The sequence below is a fragment of the Phyllobates terribilis genome, unplaced genomic scaffold (assembly GCF_046119375.1).
Source record: "Phyllobates terribilis strain yellow unplaced genomic scaffold, ASM4611937v1 Scaffold_9__5_contigs__length_417890890, whole genome shotgun sequence".
Lineage (NCBI taxonomy): Eukaryota > Metazoa > Chordata > Amphibia > Anura > Dendrobatidae > Phyllobates > Phyllobates terribilis.
Genome location: NW_027362769.1, coordinates 35369821 through 35394678, shown reverse-complemented (window position 1 = coordinate 35394678; position 24858 = coordinate 35369821). Strand labels below are relative to the sequence as shown.

Below are 24858 nucleotides of genomic sequence, written 5' to 3'. Positions count from 1 at the left end.
CTTGAGAGTAAGCATTAAAAAGATTAGCTCACGTGCCCTGAGTCATTCAAGCAAGTGCTGGAAGTTTTCTTTGCCTTTATCAGAATGCTATGGTATTTATTGGTTATAAAAAAAATTGTGACTATTGAATCGAGGAATTGATTGTTTATCCGAGATAACACAATCAAGCTTATCTGTCCCTTCAGAATCACTAGGGAGTAACAGAGACTTCAAGGGACAGCCCCCAAGGAGCGGGGACGCCAATTGTCATAAAACTTAGGGTGCCAATCTCCTCTATCAGGTAGACCCAGAAAGCAGGGTTACCTAGGGCTTATTAGAGCTTATCTCTTTTTCTTTGTTGGTTTTTATGTCTTTGTCCTTAATTTTTAATAAGACATTTAATAAACATTGTACATTTTAATGGGTCTTTTTTGATGACCTTTGACTATATATATTTTTTTCCCTCTAAAAAAAAATCAAAATCAGAAATTGTACCTGCCTGAATTTTGTGTACTTTCAAGGGGCAACATCCCATGCAGATCATCAAGTCTCTGGCAAATATCTAATACGCACTTTAGGAACTTCTTTGTAGACATTTCTCTAACGTCTTTACAGCAATAGACAATGTTAAAGCCCCTCATGCACCTTATACAGCAGACAGTTGAGCAATTGTTTAGCTGGCAGCCATCTCACCCATCTCTCCCATACAAAGAAGCGCTCGCTCTGCCAAGTGCTCCTATATTATCAACAAGAGAGCCGCTGTCAGATATGTCTGACCGTGGCTTATCTCTTAAGTGAACAAAATCAAACATGCCAGATACTTATGTCCCCTGACATTATCTATTGGGGGAGAATTGGTGGCCACGATACACATTAGACTGTAGGCTGAGCTAGTCAATATCAGTGGGTTCAGCTAACCACAATCTAATGTGTTATTGGTGGGTTTAAGACTCTTTAAAAGCGTTGTCCACTACTTGGACAACTGCTTCTTGACCTAAATGTTTGGGCCGGATAACATAGAAAAGCTTATACTCCCATCCCATGCCAAAGCCGTTCCCACGGTGTGAGCACTAGATCTCCCTGTGGCTCAGGTGCTGCTGTTGTAACACGTGGCGCCCTGGGTTCTGCAGTCGGAGTAGTACAGTTGGATTCGGTATAAAATGGACCAACTCCGACTCCTAAAATATATAATAAATTGGGTACAGTAGTTCAATGCAGTTTGTGGGGAATATTTTTTCATAAGAATTTGGGAAAGTTATGAAATGTCCTATAAACGTCTGTCCTATTCCTGATCTAAGGGTCTAGACTTTTAGCTGAGATGAATCTGTGCTACAGTAAATTTATCACTTAAACATGAGCCATGTATGAGGGAGTCGTGGAGTTGGAGTCGGTGTCATGGAAATTGAGGAGTGGGAGGTTTGGCTTACCGACTCCACAGCCCTGGTGACACCGGCAGCCAATCAGCGCTGGCGTCACTGGCTCCGCCTTCAAGCAAATAGGACATGAAGAGGAAGTCCAGGCTGCGGCTGCTCTTTCACTTCCTCTTCATGTTTAATTCGACAGGAGGCAAGGACAGTGACGCCAGCGCTGATTGGGTGCCGGCATCACGTGTTACAACAACAGTACGGGAGCCCTGGGGAGAGAGAGTGCCAACACTGCGGGAACAGCACCGGAAAGGGAGGGGAGTATAAGCTTTTTTATTTTATCGGGGCCAAGCGTAAGGGATGACAAGGAATTGTCCAAGTAGTGGACAACTTCTTTAAGGTTGAACTAATTAAAACAGAGTTCTGAGATATAATTTTCATAGATTTGTGCATGACAAGTTGTAGACAACCACCCTTCCCCTAAGACAGGCCTACACAACATATGACCCACCAAAAGGATTTCTTGCGGCCTCCTCTTCTTGTATTCACGTCTTATAGATGCAAATACATTTGACAACTTGAATGCCGGGACAGGAGCAGAGAAACGGTCCTCAGCTCCCGGACCCCACGTGCAGCGGTCATCACATTGTTGACCTCATCGCACTGCTGCTATCACCGCAGAGGCAGAGGATATGGCAGGGAATTGAACAGAAAGTGCTCCATGGAGAAGCCAAACATTAAATGTCCTGAAAATTATCACAGATAGGGAGGTGAAGGGGGGGGGGGGGGGGTGAGTGAAGCTACAGTGGGGGTACATTACAGGGCAAAAGGTGGAAAATTGTGAAAAGGGATTGAGTATAGAGAGGGAGCATGTGGGGGGCATGTAGTATGGAGAGGAGCAGTGTGGGGGACATTAGGGAGAGGAATAGTCTGGGGTGACATGGAGAGGAGCAGTAGTGAGAGGTGGCAGTGCGTGGGGGCAATATGGAGAACTTGGGGGACACAGTATAGTGTGTTGGGAGAATGAGGGGACGGTATGAAGAGTGTGGGGAGACAATGAAGATTGGGACAGCATGAGGAAGAACAGTGTTGAGTCCATAGTTCGTAAGGAAGGACAGTGTGGCAGTTATAGTTCATAAAGGAGGACTGAGTTGTTTAGGATTTATAAGGGAGGACATTGTTGTGGTTAGGATTTATAAGGGAGGACATTGTTGTGGTTAGAATTTATAAGAGGAGACAGTGTGGAGGCAATGTTTCATAAAAGGGATAGTGTGGGGTCATATTTGTGCAATGAGCAGAGTGAGGGGCAATTATTTATTCAGGGCACAGCATGTGAGATATCTTTATTCATGGGCCATTATAATGATACTTTTATTTTTTAGGTCACCATGTTAGGAATTGCTGAAGAAAGAAAGAAGATGGAAATGTGCAGAGCTGAGCTCATGGCGTCTCTACTACATGCAGATAAAAGGGATGAAAATGAACTCAATCAGGGAAGGTGTCAGCTATAATAAGGTATCTGGATATAAATGTTTATTTGTGATACTGACTATATCTCATCAGTACTGTGGTTCTTGTATCTCCTTACCATTGTTAAAGACATACTGGGAGTTGTAGGTTCCTGCACTACAAATGTATATAAAAAAACTGACCTTACATTGCAATTGATCTCTGTACTAAGCTTGGTGCTGTATTCATTAACTGATGTTAGTTCTGGTGATACATTAATGTACTGATTGTGGTTCTGCTGCTGTATACCTCTATTGATGGAGGTTCTGGTGATGCATTTAAACTAATGGTGGTTCTAATCTTCTACACATGTAGCAATACATAACTTGTCAGAAGATATGCTACATGACTATGTTAAAACTAAAAAATCTTCAAAACTTGGGCGTTTTGAGATTATGAGGAGTTTCTGCAATTTCTGGTGCAAAATCTCAGTGTAAGTTAGGGTGAGTTAGCACTGATTTTTTTGCAGCTGAAACTCTCCAAAACGTTTTCAAATACACAAAACTTGGTTCTGGTGATGTATTTGTGTACTGTGGCCCTTTGGATTGGTTTAGTATAACAATGTGGCTCTCGAACCAAAAAATGTTATGCACCCCTGCCCTAAGACATTTGAAAATGGCTCTGTCGGTACTAATATCTAAGAGAACCACATCTCTTACCATTTTCTTGGCATGTTCTTCACATAGAGGCGTTTGATGAGTAACGTCAAAAACCGGTACAGAGCACTGCTGTCCATCTGCAAATTTTGCTGTGCAGCTGGTAAAAAGTTGCTGAGAGGTGTTTGACAAGATATCTGTACTATCATTAAGGAAAATTTGTCAATGAAACAGAAAAAGCATTACCACAATTTAGAAAATATTCAGAACATATGAGGAACAGCCATCATAAATAACCGAAAGACAGATGTAAAATGGAAGAAGTACTGGATAAGCAGTAATGTATTCATGCTGGACCTTAAATTGGAAAGCGAAGACTACACCCTGAAAACTAGGAATATAAATGTGTGGCTATACAGGAAACATCAGCAAAAACCCAGGAGTTTCCTATTCTAATACTTCAGCATCCTTAACCACTTCATGCCATGGCCAATTTCCGTTTAGTTTTTTCCTCCCCTTCTTCCAAGAGCCATAACTTTTTATTTTTCCGTTCTCATAGCTATATGAGGACTTGTTTTTTTTGTGGGACGAGTTGTACTTTTGAATGATATCATTCATTTTATCAAGTGATGCACTGGAAAGCAGGAAAAAAAGTCCAAGTGTGTCAAAATCGCAAAAAAAAGTGCAATTTCACAATTGTTTTTGGGCTTTTTATTTACCATGTTAACTATACAGTGAAACTGATCTAGCAATATGATTCTCCGGGTCAGTACAATTATGCAGATATCAAACATGCATTTTTTTTTTTTTTATTATTACTAAGTACCTGGCTTTCACAGAAGCACTAACGACAGGCACGGGGGTCTTCAGTAGGCCCTCTGTTGTCATGGCAATCCATTCGAGCCCAGCGATCAAGTCACGGATGTACCCCCCTGCCAGCACGCGTTAAATGCTGCTATCACAGATTGACAGTGGCCTTTAACAAAGTTAACAGCCGAAGTGGAGTCCCATTCCATCCACGGCTGTTAGAGACAGTTGATGGCTGAATAATTCAGCCATCATCAGTTGGGAAAGACGCAGGCTCGCCTTGCGAGCCTGCATCAAAGTCAGGTACCTAACATATGACATAACTGTACGGCATATGTCGGGAAGGGTAAATGGGCTTTTCTAGTGATAAATTGAGCAATGGGGGTCCGTACACTGGGACCCACACCTATAAGCAGATGGCAGAATTTTTTTTAATCCCCAATGGCGAACAATTATTCCCGTTAAACATGCGCACAGCTGCTCCATTCTATGTGACACTTCATTCATTCTCTATGACACAGCTCGAAAATGCTGAGCACAGTGCTCAGCAGCCAGCCATCCTGCATTTCCCTATGGTGCTATTATTACATTGTGATCCCTGTCTCTCTGCGAAAACCATCTGAGACTGATGAAGGTCAGAGTCGATGACCGAAATGTTGTCCACTCACTTTTGGATTATTTCCTCTCGCTCTCTCATGTCTATGAGTGCCTATTTCTTTGGATTTACAGTATACAAAAGGATGGGCCCCTACTAGCACACCAGCCAGTCCAGAGTGTCGTTACTGGCTCTCCCGGGGATTGCGTGACACTGTTATATCATGTGATCTCTGCGGCCAATTAGTACTGGCTTCACCGTTCCCTCCTTCGGACAAATCAAGAAATCCGGAGGAAATGAGATGGACTTCCTCTTGAAGTCAATTACATTCAAAGGAGAGGAGAGTGAAGTCATCACTGATTGGCCACAGAGATTACGTGACAGAACAATGTCACATGATCCCTGGGACAGCCAGTGGCGACACCACTGGAATGCCACAGACAACGGAGGTTATTATTTACTATACCCTCAAAGAGTCGTACTTGTTTTAGATACTAACTGCTGTCACCCATGATTGCTCCACTGGACTAAGGCCACAGAGCAGGCACAGCTGAGGCAGTTAGTTCTCGCCTAGAGTACGGGACAGTGATTCAGAGCCACATTATTCAGGTTCCTTGCATCTTAGATAATTGGGTAATCCAATTTGTACCTTATATTGAGCCTAAAGAGCAAATGTGACATCTGCTATGGAAAAGGATACGTTGAAAACAATGTCTTGAATACGGAAGGGCTCTGTTTGTGCAAGACACACTCCTCACCGTGGCACTGCAAAGTGCTGCTTCTGTCCCTCTCAGTTCAGGTTGAATAGTTCTGCAAGTAAAGAACAAAAGAAAAGGATATTTTCAAGAAAATTCTACAAGCACCAACAAAAAAAAACTTTTTTTTTTCCAAGATGACCAGTCACCAGGTCAAAAGTGGCAAGTTTTCAGTCTTATTTTATTACTGCAGCTCCCGACTATTCCATTTCCTTAATCCGCCATACGGTTCCAACGATATGTACTTTTCATTTAGTGCCAATTTTTATGGGGTTTTCCAAAGAAGCGATTCTCACAGAATTCTATGGGGACAAGCTGATCAGCATAATTACCTGTGAGTAAAGCCCCCTTCCTATAACATTAACACTAAATAAAAAAAGGCCCATATCTCTGGAACCCACCCATACGGTGGGTTAAAAAAATAAAAATTAAAGGATTACTCAGGGGAGCAGTGGAATAAAAGAAGAGCAAAACTGGACTTTAACTTTGATGACAGGGCCTCTATTAACTACAATGCTCGAATAACAAAGGAAACGTAAGCATCACAGTATAAACCAAAGTCAATTAAACTTCAGGGACTTCAATCTGTCCAGTCAGGAACCAGAAGTGACTGTGAATCAAGGTCACCTGCTTTAGGGCAAATCAAAGTGACAGCAGGTGCACTGGAGAAGCAACAGCAAGACAACCTCCATAAAGGGGATGGTTTTACAGGTAGGGGCCACAGACAAGTACTCTCCTTATCCAACCTGGCTCATTCAGCTCTGGTTTTGGTAGTGAGGTGTGGCAGTAGCTGCAGTCCAACCAGTATGGCAGTAGCTGCAGTCCAACCAGTAGGACACATCCATATGTGTCATCACAAGAAGGCTCGCTCACAACAGTGTCAAGAGCATGCAGCAAATACCACAACATGGCCGGTACATGAGAAGGACCAGATGGGGCTGTAGAAGGGCATCAACCAAGCAGCAGGACCGGTATCTGCTCCATAGTGTAAGGAAACAGGAGAACTGCCAGAGCCGTATAAACTGACCTCTGGTGGGATACTGGTGTGCATGTCTCAGACCAAACTGTGAGACACAGGCTCCATGAGGGCCTGAATTCGGTACTGGAACCAGTGGTCACAATTCAACAGAAGACCAGAATTGGCAGGTCCACCATCAATGCCCCATTCTCCTCACGGATGAGAGCAGGTTCACACTCAGCACCTGTGACAGAAATGAGAGCGTCTGGAAATGCCATGGTGAAGTCATGCTGCCTATGGCAACATCCTGCATCACCGGTTTGGCAATGGGTAAGTGATAGTCTGGTAGACATAGCCAGACAAATCTCCACATGACAGCAAATGGTACCCTGAGTGTTATTAGGGGATGGGATGAGATCTTCAGAGCCAGTCAGATCTTATGCTGGTGCAGTGGGCACTGCGTTCAATGCCCGGCCTCGTGCCGTCAAGAGTGTGTCGGTAGCTCCTGGATGATGAACGTATTCCTGCAATTGACTGGTCATCACGTTCCCCAGATTTGAAGCCATTTCTGAACCTCTGGGACATCCAACATCGCCAAGTAGTGCCACAAACTGATGCCCTGATCCAGGTCTGGGAGGAGATCCCAAAGGCCACCATCCGCCGTCTCATCAGAAGCATGGACAGATGATGTCAGGGTGCATACAAGGGCGTGGGGGGCCACACACTTCTGAGCCACATTAATAGATTTCGTAATGAAATTTGTGCAAACGTGATCTGTCTGTGATTTCCACTTTGCACTTCGCTTTTTAGGGCGATTTGTAATATGGCTCTGATGGTTGGTTAATCTGGTTTCCATTGACCAAGTTTTCTCTCAAGAAATGAGAGAGCATCAGTAAGGGAGGACTTGAATCTTTCATTCATAGAGTTGTAGGATTTAAAATGAAAACCTTTATTTCTTTTTGAGCTGTGTATAGCGTCTAAGAGTAGATTACAACTTATTTGCCAACATTACAATTTCCACAGGGCTCGTCACTCACTAGTTATTCACAAATTGATCAGGTATTCATAGAGACAAAGCGGCCCTAATGAACTTAGTGTGAGCCATTCAGAGAGCGGAAGGAGAGGCCCAGAAGAAAAGTCAAAGAACTGGTGGCAGAAGAATGGGGAACTTTACCAACCATTCCTCACTAAATATTACAATTTTATGTAATTTTAGAGTCACTTTAGGAGATGTAAAAGGAACCCACGATACTTTATAGATTTAGTGGGGGGGTTTTGTCTAAAAGCTAGCATTTACTAATCCAAGTACTAAACTAAATTCAGAAAATAACCAGAAAAAAGGAGTACTATACAATTATAAAAAACATTAAAATTTAAAACATTAAAATTTTATTAATGCACGTTTTTTGGTTGCCACAACATTGCAATAAAATGCAATAACGGGCTATCAAAACATCGGATCTACCCCAAAATTGTATCAATAGAAACGTCAGCCCGGCGCACAAAAAATAAGCCCTCACCCGGCCCCAGATCCCGAAAAATGGAGACGCTACAGGTCTTGGAAAATGGCGCTATTTATTTATTTATTTTTTATTAGCAAACTTTGGATTTTTTTTCACCACTTAAATAAAAAAGAAGCTATACATGTTTGGTGTCTACGAACTCGTAATGACCTGGAGAATAATAATGGCAGGTCAGTTTTAGCATTCAGTGAACGTGGTTAAAAAAAAACAAAAACAACACATCTGTGATATTGCACTTTTTTTTGCAATTTCACTGCACTTGGAATCGTTTTCCCGTACAAGATATGGTAAAACCAGTAATGTTGTTAAAAAGTACAACTCATCCAGCAAAAAATAAGCCCTCACACGGCCATATTGACGAAAAACTAAAAACCCTATGGCTCTGGGAACAAGGGGAGCAAAAAACGAAAATGCCCAAAACGGAAAATCCCAGTGTCCTTAAGGGGTTAATAAAATGTAATGTTTTTTATAATTGTATAGTACTCTGTTTTTTCTGGTTATATTCATTATTTGGAGTGTACAATTGGTACCACGTTATTATATTATCCACAAGCATACTATATGGGGGAGCACAAACGTCATTGTATATAAAAACATGCTCCTAACCAGATATATATGGGATATTCCTGTGGGTATATTCTTGTTAAATTGAGAAAATGTATACAGCTTTCCCTGGATTGTACCTTCTACTTTCACACATACTGATTGCAGGTTAGCGCTGCCAACTGGCTTTTTCATCATTTACTAACACTCCGCGATCACATCACATACATGCGAATCTGTATTTCCGTAGTATGATATAGTAGCTTGCTGTAACTCCAAGTTTGTGACTCCTTACCTGGACCTCATGCATGCAGTTTTCTGCAATTCTTGCATTAGCTGCCCAGCTGACTCCGGATCTCTGAGGGCGGCTTTCAGCAAAGCTTTCCGGAATGTGTGGCGGTATTTCCGCTGACAGGAGTCTGCTCGCTCCAGGCGGCAGAGGTGCTTGTATTTTTGTTGAAAATAAGTGCAAAGTTGTGCAACCCTGGAGCTCCTGCTGTGTGTGACCTCTGCATCATACCTGGAATCACAAATGACAGCATAAAGTGACAGATTAAGCCCGTAGTGGGTGCAGGCGTACAAGAAAGGTCTCCTGCATAAAGGCTCTTCCATTCTAAAGCCTCACCATGCTCTTACCGTCTGGAAGGAACGCCAGACAGACTATAAAGAAACAGAATGCTGAAGAATTGTGCCCTGTCACAAAAGAGACTCATCTACTTGACAACAACTGGCGTTCTAATGGTCGAGTCGAAACAATAATTGTAGAGAGCCACGTGCCTGCAAAATAGACGTGTTGGACCAGATTCATCAAGACTTGCATTGTTCATGTCGGTCTTGAGCAGATGTGCTGGAGTCAGGCGCTCCTAACTCAAGAATCTGGAGCTTCTGATGAGCGGCATGCACCTCCATGGGCCACGCCAGAAACCTTACTCCAATCAGGTACTGGAGCGAGAATTCTGGCATAGGGAACACCACAGATCATCATGAATTAGATAAGAAACAATGCATGCAGCCCATTTTAGCCTTTCTCAAGCCTAAAAATGCAGTGTTATAGGCTTGAGAATGGCCAAAATGTTGCCTCAGTGTGCCTCCTCACTTTTGTGATATCTTTTTAATGATTTGGAATAAACATCAAAGTTCTATAAGGCTCACCCTATGGTGCCTTGGATTTCTCTACAATTCTTTTGGACCTGGTGGCAGACCCTGTCGAGCAAACACAGTAGTATCAACTGGACTGCATACAGAGACAATACTTACTTTTTGCAGTCATGTTGGAGATTCTCACGAAATGACCATGCAACTTGGTAAGGAGATGCCTGATCAAAGTCATCTTGGTCTTCTCCACTGTCTTCTGACCAGTCAAGCCCTATGGAGAAAAAGGATCAGAAGCAATTATCAAAAAGCTCCCATATGTCAGGCATAGCAACACTAGTAAACTGGATCCAAAAGCGTAGTGCACACGTAACAGCCGCAAAGCAAAACTAAACCACAAAGTAGCCACGGTGGTGGTCTACAATAGTCCCTGTGCATGAAGTAAAAGCGGCCTCATACAGTGATGTGTGAACATGCTGCCCTTATCTGGCAGAGAGATACCTTCTCAGCCTCACAGAAGTTGTCCTCCTTTAGAAAATCTTGGTCCCAGACAACAGTTGGTAATAAATAAAACAAAAAATGTGCATTGGTATGTACCTCCAGGTCAAGGGCTGAGACTCTGACGCTGCTCCCAGTGTCAACTGCGGCGCTGAGGTCACATTGACAGCTCTTCAGTGAACTCAGTTGCTCAGAGGGGAAACCCCCATCTACACAAGCAGAGCCATTGAGCGCCCAGAATGGCCAACATGCCGCTTAGAGAGGGCCGGCGTCAGCACTCGGCGCACCCGGGCAAGTGCCTAGGCCCTGAGAAGGCAGGGGGGCCCACTCACAGTCGGGCACCCCGGCGTGCTATGGGGCCCGTGAGCGGTGCGGTGCCAGTGCCCGCTTTCCCCCCGCTTGCTCATGGCCCCGGTACAATACTTACACAACTGGTTCAGGACCCAACAAGAAGGGGGGCACTGCTAGACCTAATATTAACCAACAGGCCAGACCACATATCAAATATACGAGTTGGGGGTTACTTGGGTAATAGTGATCACAAAATAATACGTTTTCATGTAACCTTTAATAAGATGTGTAGTAGAGGGGTTACAAGGACACTAAACTTCAGGAAGGCAAATTTCCAACGGTTGAGAGATGCTCTTAGTGCAATAAACTGGGACGATATCCTGAGACATAAAACTACACAAAGCAAATGGGAGACATTTATTAGCATCCTGAATAGGACCTGTGCACAATATATACCCTATGGGAATAAACATGCTAGAAATAGGAGGAAACCACTATGGCTAAATAGAGCTGTAAGGGGCGCAATAAGTGACAAAAATAAAGCATTTAGAGAACTAAAGCAAGTTGGTAGTGATGAGGCATTAAATAAATTATGTAAAAAACAAATCAAGGCAGCAAAGATTGAGACAGAGAGAATCATTGCCAGAGAAAGTAAAAATAACCCCAAAATATTCTTTAACTACATAAATAGTAAAAAACTAAAAAATGATAGTGTTGGCCCCCTTAAAAATAGTCTGGGTGACATGGTGGATGAGGATGAGGAAAAAGCCAATATGCTAAATGATTTTTTTTCAACAGTATTTACACAAGAAAATCGCATGACAGAAAACATGATTAGCGATGACAAAAATTCTCCATTAAATGTCACTTGCTTAACCCAGCTGAAAGTACGGCGGCGTCTAAAAATCACTAAAGTTGACAAATCCCCGGGACCGGATGGGATACACCCGCGAGTACTGCAGGAATTAAGTAATGTCATAGATAGACCATTATTTTTAATCTTTAAAGATTCCATAATAACAGAGTCTGTACCACAGGACTGGCATATAGCAAATGTAGTGCCAATATTCAAAAAGGGGACAAAAAACGAACTTGGAAATTATAGGTCAGTAAGCTTAACCTCTACTGTGGGTAAAATCCTGGAGGGTTTCCTAAGAGATGCTTTACTAGACTATCTGAAGAAGAATAACCTCATGACCCAATATCAACATGGGTTTACGAGGGACCGTTCCTGTCAAACTAATCTGATCAGTTTTTATGAGGAGGCAAGTTCCAGACTGCACCAAGGAAATGCAGTGGATGTTGTGTATATGGACTTTTCAAAAGTTTTGATACGGTTCCACACAAAAGGTTGATACATAAAATGAGAACAATGGGGATAGGGGAAATATATGTAAGTGGGTTAAGAACTGGCTCAGTGATAGGAAACAAAGGGTGGTTATTAATGGAACACACTCAGGCTGGGTCACAGTTAACAGTGGGGTACCATAGGGGTCAGTATTGGGCCCCCTTCTTTTTAACATTTATTAATGACCTTGTAGGGGGCATACAGAGCAGTATTTCAATATTTGCAGATGACACTAAATTCTGCAGGGTAATCAATACAGAGGAGGACAATTTTATATTATAGGAGGATCTATGTTAACTAGAAGCTTGGGCTAATAAATGGCAAATGAGCTTTAATGGGGATAAATGTAAGGTAATGCACTTGGGTAGAGGAAATAAAATGTATAATTATATGCTTAATTGTAAAACACTGGGAAAAACTGTAACTGAAAAAGACCTGGGTGTATTGGTGGACGACAAGCTCACGTTTAGTGGCCAGTGTCAGGCAGCTGCTGCAAAGGCAAATAAAATAATGGGATGCATTAAAAGAGGCATAGATGCTCATGAGGAGAATATAATTTTACCTCTATACAAGTCACTAGTGCGACCACACTTAGAGTACTGTGTACAGTTTTGGTCTCCGGTGTATAAGAAAGACATAGCTGAACTAGAGAGGGTGCAGAGAAGAGCGACCAAGGTTATTAGAGGACTGGGGGGGTCTGCAATACCAAGACAGGTTATTACACTTGGGGTTATTTACTGTGGAAAAACAAAGGCTTAGGGGTGATCTTATTACTATGTACAAGTATATGAGGGGACAGTACAAAGACCTGTCTACTGATCTTTTTACTCTGAGGCCAGAGACGGGGACAAGGGGGCATCTTGTACGTCTGGAGGAAAGAAGGTTTAATCATAATCACAGGTGGGGATTCTTTACTGTAAGAGCAGTGAGACTATGGAACTCTCTGCCACATGATGTTGTAATGAGTGATTCACTACTAACATTTAAGAAGGGCATGGATGCCTTTCTTGAAAAGTATAATATTACAGGTTATATATACTAGATTCCTTGATAGGGCGTTGATCCAGGGAACTAGTCTGATAGTTGTATGGAGTCAGGAAGGAATTTTTTTCCCCAATGTGGAGCTTGGTGTTTGCCACATGGTTTTTTTTTTGCCTTCCTCTGGATCAACATGTTAGGCTATGGGTTGAACTAGATGGACTTAGTCTTCCTTCAACCTTAAAAACTATGTTACTATGTTATATGGGGACCAGTATACTGTATGAAGCGTTATATGGGGACTAGTATTCTGCAAGGAGCGATATATAGGGCCCATAATACTGTATGGAGGACTATACTGTCCAGTCTGCACTGTGCGCTGTGAGATATCGCTCATGTAATGTAAGAAGTGAAATCTTCGGCATTGTACTATAATATATATATTTATTTATTTCTCTGTGGTATCTGTGCATCATGAATCGTGATATGTGTTAAAGGGGCACACTGAGACTCTTTCGGCCAGGGCCCGCAAAAACCTGGAGACGGTCCTGCTCTTACATGATGTCAGCACCGCAGTTAATATCAGACACTGAGAGCAGGGACAGACTTTGTACAGTGAAGTACAGTTTGTTTTTGTCTTTTATAACAAACTACAGCTAGGGACAAAGATTTTTTTTGAAAGGAAACAACTCCTTTAACCACTTCCCGACCGCCCACTGTAGATAAACGTCCGCGCTGTCTGGGCTCTGTGCAGCGCGGACGTTTAAAAACGGTGGGTGGTCCCGCAGCGCTCAGGACCCCCAGGGTCTTGCAAGCGCTGCGGGAGCGGTGCAGAGCGATAGCTCTGACAGGGAACATCATCGGGACCTGATTGGATCAGGTCCCAGTGATGTTAACCCTTTGCTGTCTTCTATATGCCGCGATCTATAGTGATCGCGGCATATAGAAGACAGCAGGAGGAGAGGGGGTCGTCCACTTACCTCTCCGAACAGCCCCCTTATACCTTCCAGGACCGGACGTTGCTATGGCAGTTGGAGGTCACATGACCGCCTCCAGTTCTGCCATATATGGTGTCCTGCCTGGCTCAGCCTGCAGCTGAAGCCAGGCAGGAGACTGACTGTGAAACAGTCAGGGAAGATCTCATGTAATGTAATACATGTCTATTACATTACATGAGATCAGTGATCAGAAAAATAAAAATTAATGTCCCATACAGGGACTAAGTAAAAATGTAAAAAAAAAAGTAAAAAGTTTTTAAACTGTTAAAAAAAAATTACAAAATAAAAATAAATAAATAAAATATTAAACCAATAAATCCGTATATTTATGCAAAAATAAAAAAAAAGTACACATATTTGGTATCACCGCGTCCGAAACAACCTGAGCTATAAAACTGTCACACTAATTAACTCCTTCTGTGTACACCGTAATAAAAATAAATAAAAAACGGAGCAAAAAACTATGATTTTTCATCATATCGCCAAACAAAAAGTGGAAAAAAATGCGATCAAAAAGCAAAATGGAAATAAAAATGGTACCGCTGAAAACGTCATCTTGTTCCGCAAAAAACAAGCCACCATACAGCTCCATCAGCCGAAAAATAAAAAAGTTATAGCGCTCAGAATAAAGCAATGCAAAAAAAATATTTTTTCTATAAAATGGTTTTATTGTGTAAAAGACCCAAAACATAAAAAAAATATACAGTAAGAGTAGTATCGCTGTAAACGTACTGACCCGAAGAATAACGCTGCTTGATCACTTTTACCACACGCAGAATGGCATAAAAAAAAACCTCAAAAAACAATTCCTGAATTGTTGGTTTTTGTTAATTTTACCTCCCAAAAAACGGAATAGAAAGCGATCAAAAAATGTCACGTACCCAAAAATGGTACTAATAAAAATGTCAACTCGTCTCGCAAAAAACAAGCCGTCACATGACTCTGTCGGCCAAAATCTGGAAAAATTATAGCTCTCAAAATATGGCGATGCAAAAACTAGATTTTGCAAAAAAAAGCGTCTTTTAGTGTGTGACAGCTGTCAGTCATAAAAACCCGATATAAATCTGGTATCTCTGTAATCGCACCGACCCGAAGAATAAAGTAATCTAATCAGTTATATCACACTAGGAATGGCGTAAAAAATAAATAAAACCAATTCTTCACCTGCTACTGATTAGTTTATTATGTCTCCCAAAGATCGCAGTAAGGCGCAGAGCCTTACATTTATCCTGCGCTCTGCGCTGAGCACTTACCCCAGAGTTTCCGTGTAAATCTCTGAAATATGTGATTCAGCCGGAACCCATGACGGAAGATTCCCTGTAATGAGGCAGATATAGGCACTGTGGATGCCGTCTGGCCTGGGATCCCACGGTGTCATTTGTTTTAGGCGTGCATAAAAGTGCGGTTGGCCACAGTTTTGTGCACTTCTGAAAAAAAGGACACCGCTAAACAGAGGCCAGACGGAGTCCAGAGTAACTCTGCTGCCTCATTACAGTGAATGGATCCCGCAGGGGTTTCATCGGAATTACATCACTTGGAAATTTAGATGGAAACCCCGATGTAAGTGCTCAGCCTAGAGCGCCGGATAAATGTTACATAAAATGTTCCCAATAAAAGCTTCAACTCAGTCCTCAAAAAAAGCTAGTCCCCACTCAGGTCCGTCAGCTGTTAAAAATATAAGGGACTTCCAAGTTACTGGTAGCAGAAAGGCTCCGGAAAAGCAAAATGGCCCTTGCTCCCCAAAAGAAATTCAGAAAATTTTGTGCTCCCAAATCCAAATGCCTATTCTACAATAATTTGTTTTCCAATTGTCAAATAGCGCTCCGTCCCCCCCAGATCTCGCCGTATGGCGGAGCGGTACGATACAGCCACATATGGGGTATTGCCACTTTTAGAAGAAATTGTGTGACACATTTCGGCACCATTTTTACCCATTGCCCGGTGTGAAAATGTAAAATCTGAGGGTAAAACATTTTTTTGTGGTAAAAATATAATTATGCTTTTTTCACTGCCCAATGGTATAAATTTAAAAATTAAAAAATACTCACTACTTCCCTAGATGAATTCCTTGAGAGGTGTAGTTTACAAAATGGGGTCACTTGTGGGGGTTTCTGCTGTTTCGGCATGTCAGCGACTCTTCAAATGTGACATGGTGTCTGCAACCTATCCCAGCCAACATAGCGCTCCTTTCTCTTCCGAACCCTGCCGTACACCAAAGCAGTGGTTTTCTCTCACATATGGGGTATCGGCGTACTCAGGAGAAATTGTACAACAAATTTCATGGTGCAATTTATCCTGTTACCCTTATGATAATACAAAATTAGGGAATGAAAAACATTTTTTTGTGGGAAAAATGTGAAAATTTTATTTTTACGGCTCAATGTTATAAACTTCTGTGAAGCGGCTGGGGGTGCAAGGTGCTCACCACACATCTAGATAAGTTCCCTAAGGGGTCTAGTTTCCAAAATGGTGTCACTTGTGGGGGGTTTCCACTGTTTAGGCACATCAGGGGCTCCCCAAATGCAACATGGCATCCGCTAATTATTGAAGCAAATTTTACATTCAAAAAGTCAAATGGCGCTCCTTCCCTTCCAAACCCTGCCGTGCGCCCAAACAGTGGTTTGCCTCCACATATGGGGTATCAGCGTGTTCAGGAGAAATTGCACAACAAATTTCATGGTGCAATTTTTCCTATTACCCTTATGATAATGCAAAATTAAGGGATGAAAAACGTTTTTGTGGGAAATATGTGAAAATTTTATTTTTACAGCTCAATATTATAAACTTCTGTGAAGCACCTTGGGGTTCAAGGTGCTCACCACACATCTAGATAAGTTCTCTAAGGGGTCTAGTTTCCAAAATTGTGTCACTTGTGGGGGGTTTCCACTGTTTAGGAACATCAGGAGCTCTCCAAACGCAACATGGTGTCTGCTAATTATTCAGACAAATTTTACATTCAAAAAGTCTAATGGCGCTCCTTCCCTTCCGAACCCTGCAGTGCGCCCAAACAGTGGTTTTCCCTCACATATGGGGTATCACCGCGCTCAAGAGAAATTGCACAAAAAATTTTGGGGTCCATTTTTTCCTGTTACTCCTGTGAAAATAAAAAAAATTGGGTCTAAAGTAACATTTTTGTGAAAAAAGTTAAATGTTAATTTTTTTCTTCCACATTCCAAAAATTCCTGTGAAGCACCTGAAGGGTTAATAAAGTTCTTGAATGTGGTTTTGAGCACCTTGTGGGGTGCAGTTTTTAGAATGGTGTCACTTTGGGGTATTTTCTGTCATAAAGATCCCTCAAAGTGACTTCAAATGTGATGTGGTCCCTAAAAAAATGTTTTTGTAAATTTTGCTGGAAAAATGAGAAATCGCTGGTCAACTTTTAACCCTTATAGCTCCCTAACAAAAAAAAATTTTGGTTCCAAAATTGTGCTGATGTAAAGTAGACATGTGGGAAATGTTGTTTATTAACTATTTTGTGTGACATATCTCTCTGATTTAAGGGCATGAAAATTCAAAGTTTGAAAATTGCAAAATTTTCAAAATTTTCGCCAAATTTCCATTTTTTTCACAAATAAACGCAAATGATATCGAATAAATTTTACCACTATGATGAAGTACAATATGTCACGAAAAAACAATCTCAGAATCAGGGGGATCCGTTGAAGCGTTCCAGAGTAATTGCTTCATAAAGTGACAGTGGTCAGAATTGAAAAAATTGGCCCGGTCACAAAGGCAAAAACAGGCTCTGGTGCGAAGTGGTTAAAGGAAATTTGTCACCACATTTGACCTATCTAAAACTATTAATGTGGGCATACAGGTTATAAACTGCTGAAAAAAGTCCTCCCTGTATGTCTTATATCAGATGCCTTGTTGGTGATAAATCATATTTTATCACTTTATATAAATGACCTCTTCCAGGCTCTGGGGAGGACGCTGTCTGGAAGATAACTCGGCCTCCAGAGATTATTATACATGAAGGGGAGTTACCAGTGTAAGACAAGTAACACAGAACAGGAGAAATTAAAGAAGTTGTCCAGTACTTTAAATTACCCCCCCAATGTATCCCCCCTGAGCTCCTGTGGATTTTTCTAATTAGCTTACGTTGCAGATACTGCCTGTGAGCGGCGCTAACCTTGGCCGTTCACAGGCATCACGTGACCCCAGGCTGACGTCAAAAGTGAGGCGTGACTCAGCGCTGGGGTCCCAGGGGTGGCTGCTGGGTTGTGGGCGAGGTTACCCCCCGCGTCACACTTAGCATCCACTGCGCGCTTTCCCAAAGAATGGGGTGAGGCAGAGAGCGCGGTGGATGCCGAGTGTGATGTGGGGGGAAGGGGGTAACCCCGCCCACAGCCTGGCATCCACCGTGGAACGCAGAAGACAGAGACCCCCGGCTGCTGCCAGCACTTGTCGTGACGTCAGCGGATATCAGAGCCGGCTGCAGCCGGGGGTCACAGGCATTATCTGCAAAGTAAGCTAATTACAAAAATTCTCAAGGTTCCCGGGGGGGGGGGGGGGTGGGGGATATAAAATACTGGACAACCCCTTTAACTTTGTCTTCTTGCAAACACATTTTTGCTCCTCTCTGATCTCTCCTTTATTGTAATAATACTACACCCTGTCTGCCTGTGAGATGGAGGCTGAAGCTGCCTAATTTATGGGTGCATGTCTCCAGAAGAACGAGCTGGGCATAACGTACTGGTCACTACAGCGTACTGGTCACTACAACGGCAGTTTGCAATCTTCACTTAGCAACATCCACTCTGCTTGTTTCTGGAAAACACTCATGGAGTCAAAATTGTCACTACACCTGTACATAAATTCACAAAGGGGTTTAATTTCCAAAATGGGGTCACTTGAGGGGCATTCAGCTCTTCTAGACAGTAAAGTCTCTGTATATGGAATCCGCAAACTATTCTAGGAAAATCTACGCTTCAGGAGGCAAAAAGTGATCCATCTCTCCCGAGTCTCACCGTGTGGCTAAGCAGTACTGTACAGCCACATATGGGGTATTTCTACATTCAGCAGAAATTGTGGGACACATTTTTGTGCCATTTTTACCCATTTCCCAGTGTGAAAATGTAAAATTTGGGGCTAAAAAAATGTTTGTGGTCAAAAATTATTTTTTCTTCACTGCCCAATGGTATAAAATTATGTGACACCTGTGGTGTCAATATGATCACTGCACCCCTAGATGAATTCATGAGGTCACTTATGGGGGGGGGGTTCTGCTGATCTGGCACCTCAGGGGCTTTACCAATGTGACATGGCACCCTGAAACCAGTCCAACAAAATCTGAACTCCAATATGGTGCTTCTTCCCTTCTGAGCTTTGCACTATGCCTCAAAAGTAGTTCCTATGGGGTATCTGCATACTCAAGAGGAATTGCACAACAAATTTTGGGGTCCATTTTCTCCTGTTATCCTTGTGAAAATGCAAAATTTTGTGCTAAAAAACATTCTTGCGGGAAAATTTTTTTAATTTTTTTTATTTTCACGTTGTTATTTTCAATGTTGTAAACTTCTCGGTGTTCAAAGTGCTCAACACACATCTAGATAAGTTCACTGAGGGGTCTAGCTTCCAAAATGGTGTCACTTGTGGGGGGTTTCCACTGGTTAGCCACAACAGGGGCTCTCCAAACACGACAAGGCGTCCGTTAATTATGCCAGCAAATTTTACATTCAAAAAGTCAAATGACGCTCATTCCCTTCCGAACCCTGCCATGCGCCCAAACAGTGGTTTTCCCCCACTCAACATAGTTAATAAATAACATTTCCCACATGTCTACTTTACATCTGCATCATTTTTTAAACTTTTTTTTTTGTTAGGAAGTTAGAAGGTTTAAAAGTTGATTGGCAATTTCTCATTTTTCCAACAAAATTTACAAAACCATTTTAGGGACCACATTACATTTGAAGCAACTTTGGGGGACCTATATTTAAAAAAAAAAAAAGACACCATTCTAAAAACTGCACCCCTCAAAGTGCTCAAAATCACATTCAAGAAATGTATTAACCCTTCAGGTGCTTCACAGGAATTAATGCAATGTGGAAGAAAAAAAGAATGATTTTTTTTTTTCCCCACAAAAATGTCAATTTAGCGCCCAAAATTTTTATTTTCACAAGGGTAACAGGAGAAAATGGACCCCAAAATCTTTTGTGCAATTTCTCCAGAGTACGCACATATGTGGGGGGAAACTACTGTTTGGGTGCACGTCAAGGCTCAGAAGGGAAGCAGCACCGTTTTTTTTTACGTAAAAGTGGATGTAATAGAGAGAGGACGCCATGTTGCATTTTGAGAGCCCCTGATGTGCCTAAACAGTGGAAATCCCAAACAAGTGACCCCATTTGGAAACTAGATTCCTCAAAGGATGTGATGAGCACTTTGAATCCCCAGGTGCTTCACAGAAGTTTATACCGTTGAGCCGTGAAAATAAAAAATAATTTTTCCCACAAAAAAATGTTGTTTTATCCCCAAATTTTGCATTTTAGCAAGGGTGACAGCACCATACAATTTGCTCCTGAGTACAAAGATACCCCATATGTGGTCGAAAACTACTTTTGAGGCACGGTGCAATGCTCTGAAGGAAAGACACGCCATATTGAAGATAAGATTTTGCTGGAATGGTCTGAGGGTGAAATGTCATATGGGCAGAGCCCTTGAGGTGTCAGAACAGCAGAAACCCCCCATAATTTACCCCATTTTACAAACTACACCACTCAATGAATTCATCTAGGGGTGCAGTGAGCATGTTCACACCACATGTGCCTCATAGAAATTTATACCATTGGTCGGTGAAGAAAGAATAATTATATTTTTACTGCTAAAATGTTATTTTAGCCCCAATTTTATAAATTTTATAAGAGCTAATAGGAAAAAAATTGACTTCACAGTTTGCTGTGCAATTTCTCCTTCGTACGCCAATACCCTGCATGTAATAGGGAAATACTTTTGGGGCATAGTGGAAAGCTCAAAAGGAAAGGAGCACCATATTATAGTGCAGATTTTATTGTTATGGTATGTGGGTACCATGACCCACTGGGAGAGTCCCTGCGGTGCCAGAACAGCAGAAACCCCATTTTACAAACTACAGCTCTCAATGAATTCATCTAAGGGTGCAGTGATCATATTGTTACCACGGGTGCGTCACAGAATTTTATACCATTGGTCAGTGAAGAAAAATCTTTACATTTTTACCACAAAAATTTAGTTTTAGCCCCAGATTTTATATTTTCACAGGGGAGAAATGGATTAAAATTGCACCAAAATTTGTCACACAATTTCTGCTGGAAGTGGAAATACACCATATGTGGCTGTAAAGTACTGCTTAGCCACATGGCGAGACTTGGGAGGGATGGAGCGCTATTTGCCTAGAATAGTTTGCAGACTCCATACACAGAGCAGAGCCCCTAAGTGCCAAAAGAGCAGAATATTCCCCTCAAGTGACCCCATCATGGAAATTACACCTCTCTAGGAATTTTTCTACAGAAGTAGTTACGATTTTGAATCCATGTGTGTTTTACAGAAACAAGCAGCAATGAATGTTCTCAAGTGAAAATTTGCCATTGTACTGTCAAGTACGTTGTAGTGCCCAGTACATTATTAGCAGCTCGTGCTTCTGGAGACATGCATCCGAAAATTAGGCGGGCTCTCATCACTACAGAAATGGCAAACATGTGGATGCTAAATGTGGTTTAGGCACACTGTGGGGCTCAGAAGGGAGGGGGGGGGGGTATTTGGATTTGGGAGACCAGAATTCGCTGGATTTCTTTTGGAGACTGAGAAGCCATAGCACTTTTCCAGAGGCTTTGTATTACTAGTAACGTGGAAGCCCCCTATATTTCCATTGACAGATGACGGACCTGATTGGGGACTTGCTTTTTTTGTGGATTGAGTTGAAGCCTGTATTTGGAACATTTTACATAACATTTGGGATCACATTTATCCTGCGCTCTACGCTGAGCACTTACTTCGGGGTTTCCATTGAAATCTTTGCATGATGTGATTCAGATGAAACCCTAGACGGATCTAATCACTATAATGAGGCAGCAGAGTTACTCTGGACTCCACCTGACCTCTGTTCAACAATATCCTTTTCAGAGGTGCACAAAACAGTGGTCGATCGCATTTTCTATGCAAGCTTAACCCCTTACTGGCCTGGGGCGTATTAGTACACCCCAGGCCATCACCCCCGGTTCAGTGAGGGCTCCGGCGGTGAGCCCGCACTGAACCTGGCACATGTCAGCTGTAACAATCAGCTGACATGTGCCCACAACAGCCACGGGTGGAATCGCGATCCACCCGCGGCTGTTAACATGTTAAATGCCACGGTCAATCTCTGACAGCAGCATTTAACATCGCCGTGCCGGAAGAGCGGCATTAGCCCCGCCCATCGGTGACCCCGTTACGTGATCGCGGGTCACCGATGGGTAGTCATGACAATCCTGGGTCTGCAGCAGACTCCAGTGGTTGTCATGTAAAGATTACTATGATCGCCACCTAGTGGTCGGCGCTCATAGTACAGGAGCATTTCTGCTACATAGAGGTGATCTGCTCATCACCGCTATGTAGTAGAGGCGTTCAGACAGTTGCTGCTTCTAGTCTCCTATGGAGACTATTGAAGCATGCAAAAAGTTTAAAAAAAATGTTTTTAAAAATATTAAAAAAATATAATCACCCTCCTTTTGCCCCATTCAAAATAAAATAAAAAATAAACCCCACATACAGATATTTGGTATCACCCGATCAATCAATATTGATGTGCAAAAAATAAGCCCTCACCTGGCCCCAGATCGCAAAAAATGTAGACGCTACGGCACCATTTTTTTTAAGCAAACTTTGGATTTTCTTTTCACCACTTAAATAAAAAAGAGCCTATACATGTTTGGTGTCTGTGAACTCTTAATGACCTGAAAAAAATAATGATGGCAGGTCAGTTTTAGCATTCAGTGAACGTGGAAAGAAAGAAAAAAAACAAAACTGTGGAATTGCATTTTTTTTGCAATTTCACTGCACTTGGAATTTTTTTCCTGTTTTCCAGTACACGATATGGTAAAACTAGTAATGGTGTTTAAAAGTACAACTCGTTCTGCAAAAAATAAGCCCTCACACGGCCATATTGCCCAAAAAATAAAAACGCTATGGCTCTGGGAACAAGGGGAGCAAAAAACGAAAATGCAAAAACGGAAAATCCCAAGATCGCGAAGGGGTTAAAAAGACAGATACTGCCAGATCTTGGGTCAGGAGGCGTCCATAGTGCTTTCATCTGCCTCATTATAGGGAATCTTCCGTCGGGCGTTCCGCAAACCCTGGTGTAAGCTTTCAGCGTAGAGCGCAGGATATATGTGAGCTGAGCCTTACTGCGATCTTTGGGAGGCAGAATAAACAGATCAACAGCAGGTGAAGAATTGGTTTCATTTTTTATGCCATTCTTCATGTGGTATAAGTGATTAGACTACTTTATTCTTCGGGTGGGTGCGATTACAGCAATACTAAAAAAAATTTAGGCTTTTTTAAGATTGGCTGCTGTCACACACTGTAAGACACTTTTTACTGTAAAACCAATTTTTTCCATCACAGTAAGAAAACTTTGTTTTTTTTTTCACAAAAACAGTTTTTGCATCTCCATATTTTGAGAGCTATAATTTTTTCATATTTCGGCCGACAGTCATGTGAGGGTGTTTTATTTTGTAGGACGAGTTGACGTTTTTATCGGTACCATTTTTGGTCACAACATTTTTTGATCGCTTTCTATTCCGATTTTTGGAAGGCAGAATAAACAAAAAATTTTTGGGAGGGGCTTTTTTGAAGCCTTTCCGGGAGTGGTTAAATTGAAAAGAAAGTTTTATTCTTTAGGTGAGGGTGATTACAGCCATACCACATTTAAATCATTTTTTTATGTATTGCCGCTTTTACACAATTTTTTTTTTTTTTTTTTTTTTTTTTTAGAAAAAGGAATTTTTTTTTGCATTGCTTTATTTTGAGAGTTATAGCTTTTATCTCTACGCTGATGGAGCTATATGGCGGCTCGTTTTTGTGGGACAAGATGACATTTTCAGAGATTTAACAATTTATTTACACAACTTTTTGATCAGGTGGAATCAGGAAAAAGCATCTTTTTATGGCACTTTTTTTTAATTTTTTTTTTTACAGTATTCCCTTAAGGGATTAATTAGTGCAACAATTTTATACATCGGATTGCTCTGGACGCCAGAAATTTGTGTACATCTTTTGTTTATTTTTGTTTTACATGAATATAAATTGATTTTTCATTTTGTGATTTTTTTAAATATTTCTACAATTATTTTTTTTAGTTTCTCTTTTACTTAGTCCTCTATGGGACTTAATTTTTTTTACTCTGATCGCTGGTATAATGCATTGCAATACACCAGCTTTGCAGTGCATTATACCTATCAGTACTGCACTGTCAGAAGCCTTTTACATTATGCTCCGGGCATGATCTAACAGTCCATAATAGCTGACAAAGTTATGATTATTGAAAAAAGCCCGGGAGGGGCTGAAACGTCTGATGACTTGTATGTTGAGACAACAATAAACGGCTAATTATTTCAAATGATAAAATCGTATCAGTGTTTTGCATCAGTATTTGGTATGTGTTTCATTCTCATCAGTGTTTTTCACGGATGGATAAAGAAATAAATGACAAAGCTTCTCCTATACTTTGCAATGTTAAATACGGACAGCACACAGACTGTACACTGATGCCATCCATGTGTTTTACGTGTTTTTCATGGACGCATAGACTTGCATTGGCACTTTTCATCCCTTCTGCCAGAAAAAAACGGACATGTGCACAGCAGCATAGATTATAACTGGTACGTGTTGTATCTGTGAAAAAAAATGGATACAACATGTACGTGCAACACAGACGTATGAATGAGGCCTTAGATGAATGAGAACGGACGCCAGGAATAAGCCTATGTAGTTTCCACAGAAACAACAAACAGCAATGCAATTATGAATGCAACCACAAGATGTCACCAGCTCCCTGCAAAGTAAGAATGAGA

The 24858-nt window shown here is 41.7% G+C and overlaps 1 protein-coding gene across 2 annotated transcripts in view; it reads right to left on the bottom strand.

The window, feature by feature from the left end:
* INO80D (INO80 complex subunit D) overlaps nucleotides 1-24858 on the bottom strand; it is an 85625-nt gene that overhangs the window by 11344 nt on the left and 49423 nt on the right. For both annotated transcript variants that reach the window (XM_073646395.1, XM_073646394.1), the window contains 4 exons: nucleotides 9887-9995; nucleotides 8925-9149; nucleotides 5551-5660; nucleotides 3512-3645 (listed from right to left, as the gene is read on the bottom strand). In XM_073646395.1, the coding sequence (XP_073502496.1) occupies nucleotides 3512-3645; nucleotides 5551-5660; nucleotides 8925-9149; nucleotides 9887-9995 (578 nt within the window). The remainder of the gene's footprint in view (nucleotides 1-3511; nucleotides 3646-5550; nucleotides 5661-8924; nucleotides 9150-9886; nucleotides 9996-24858) is intronic.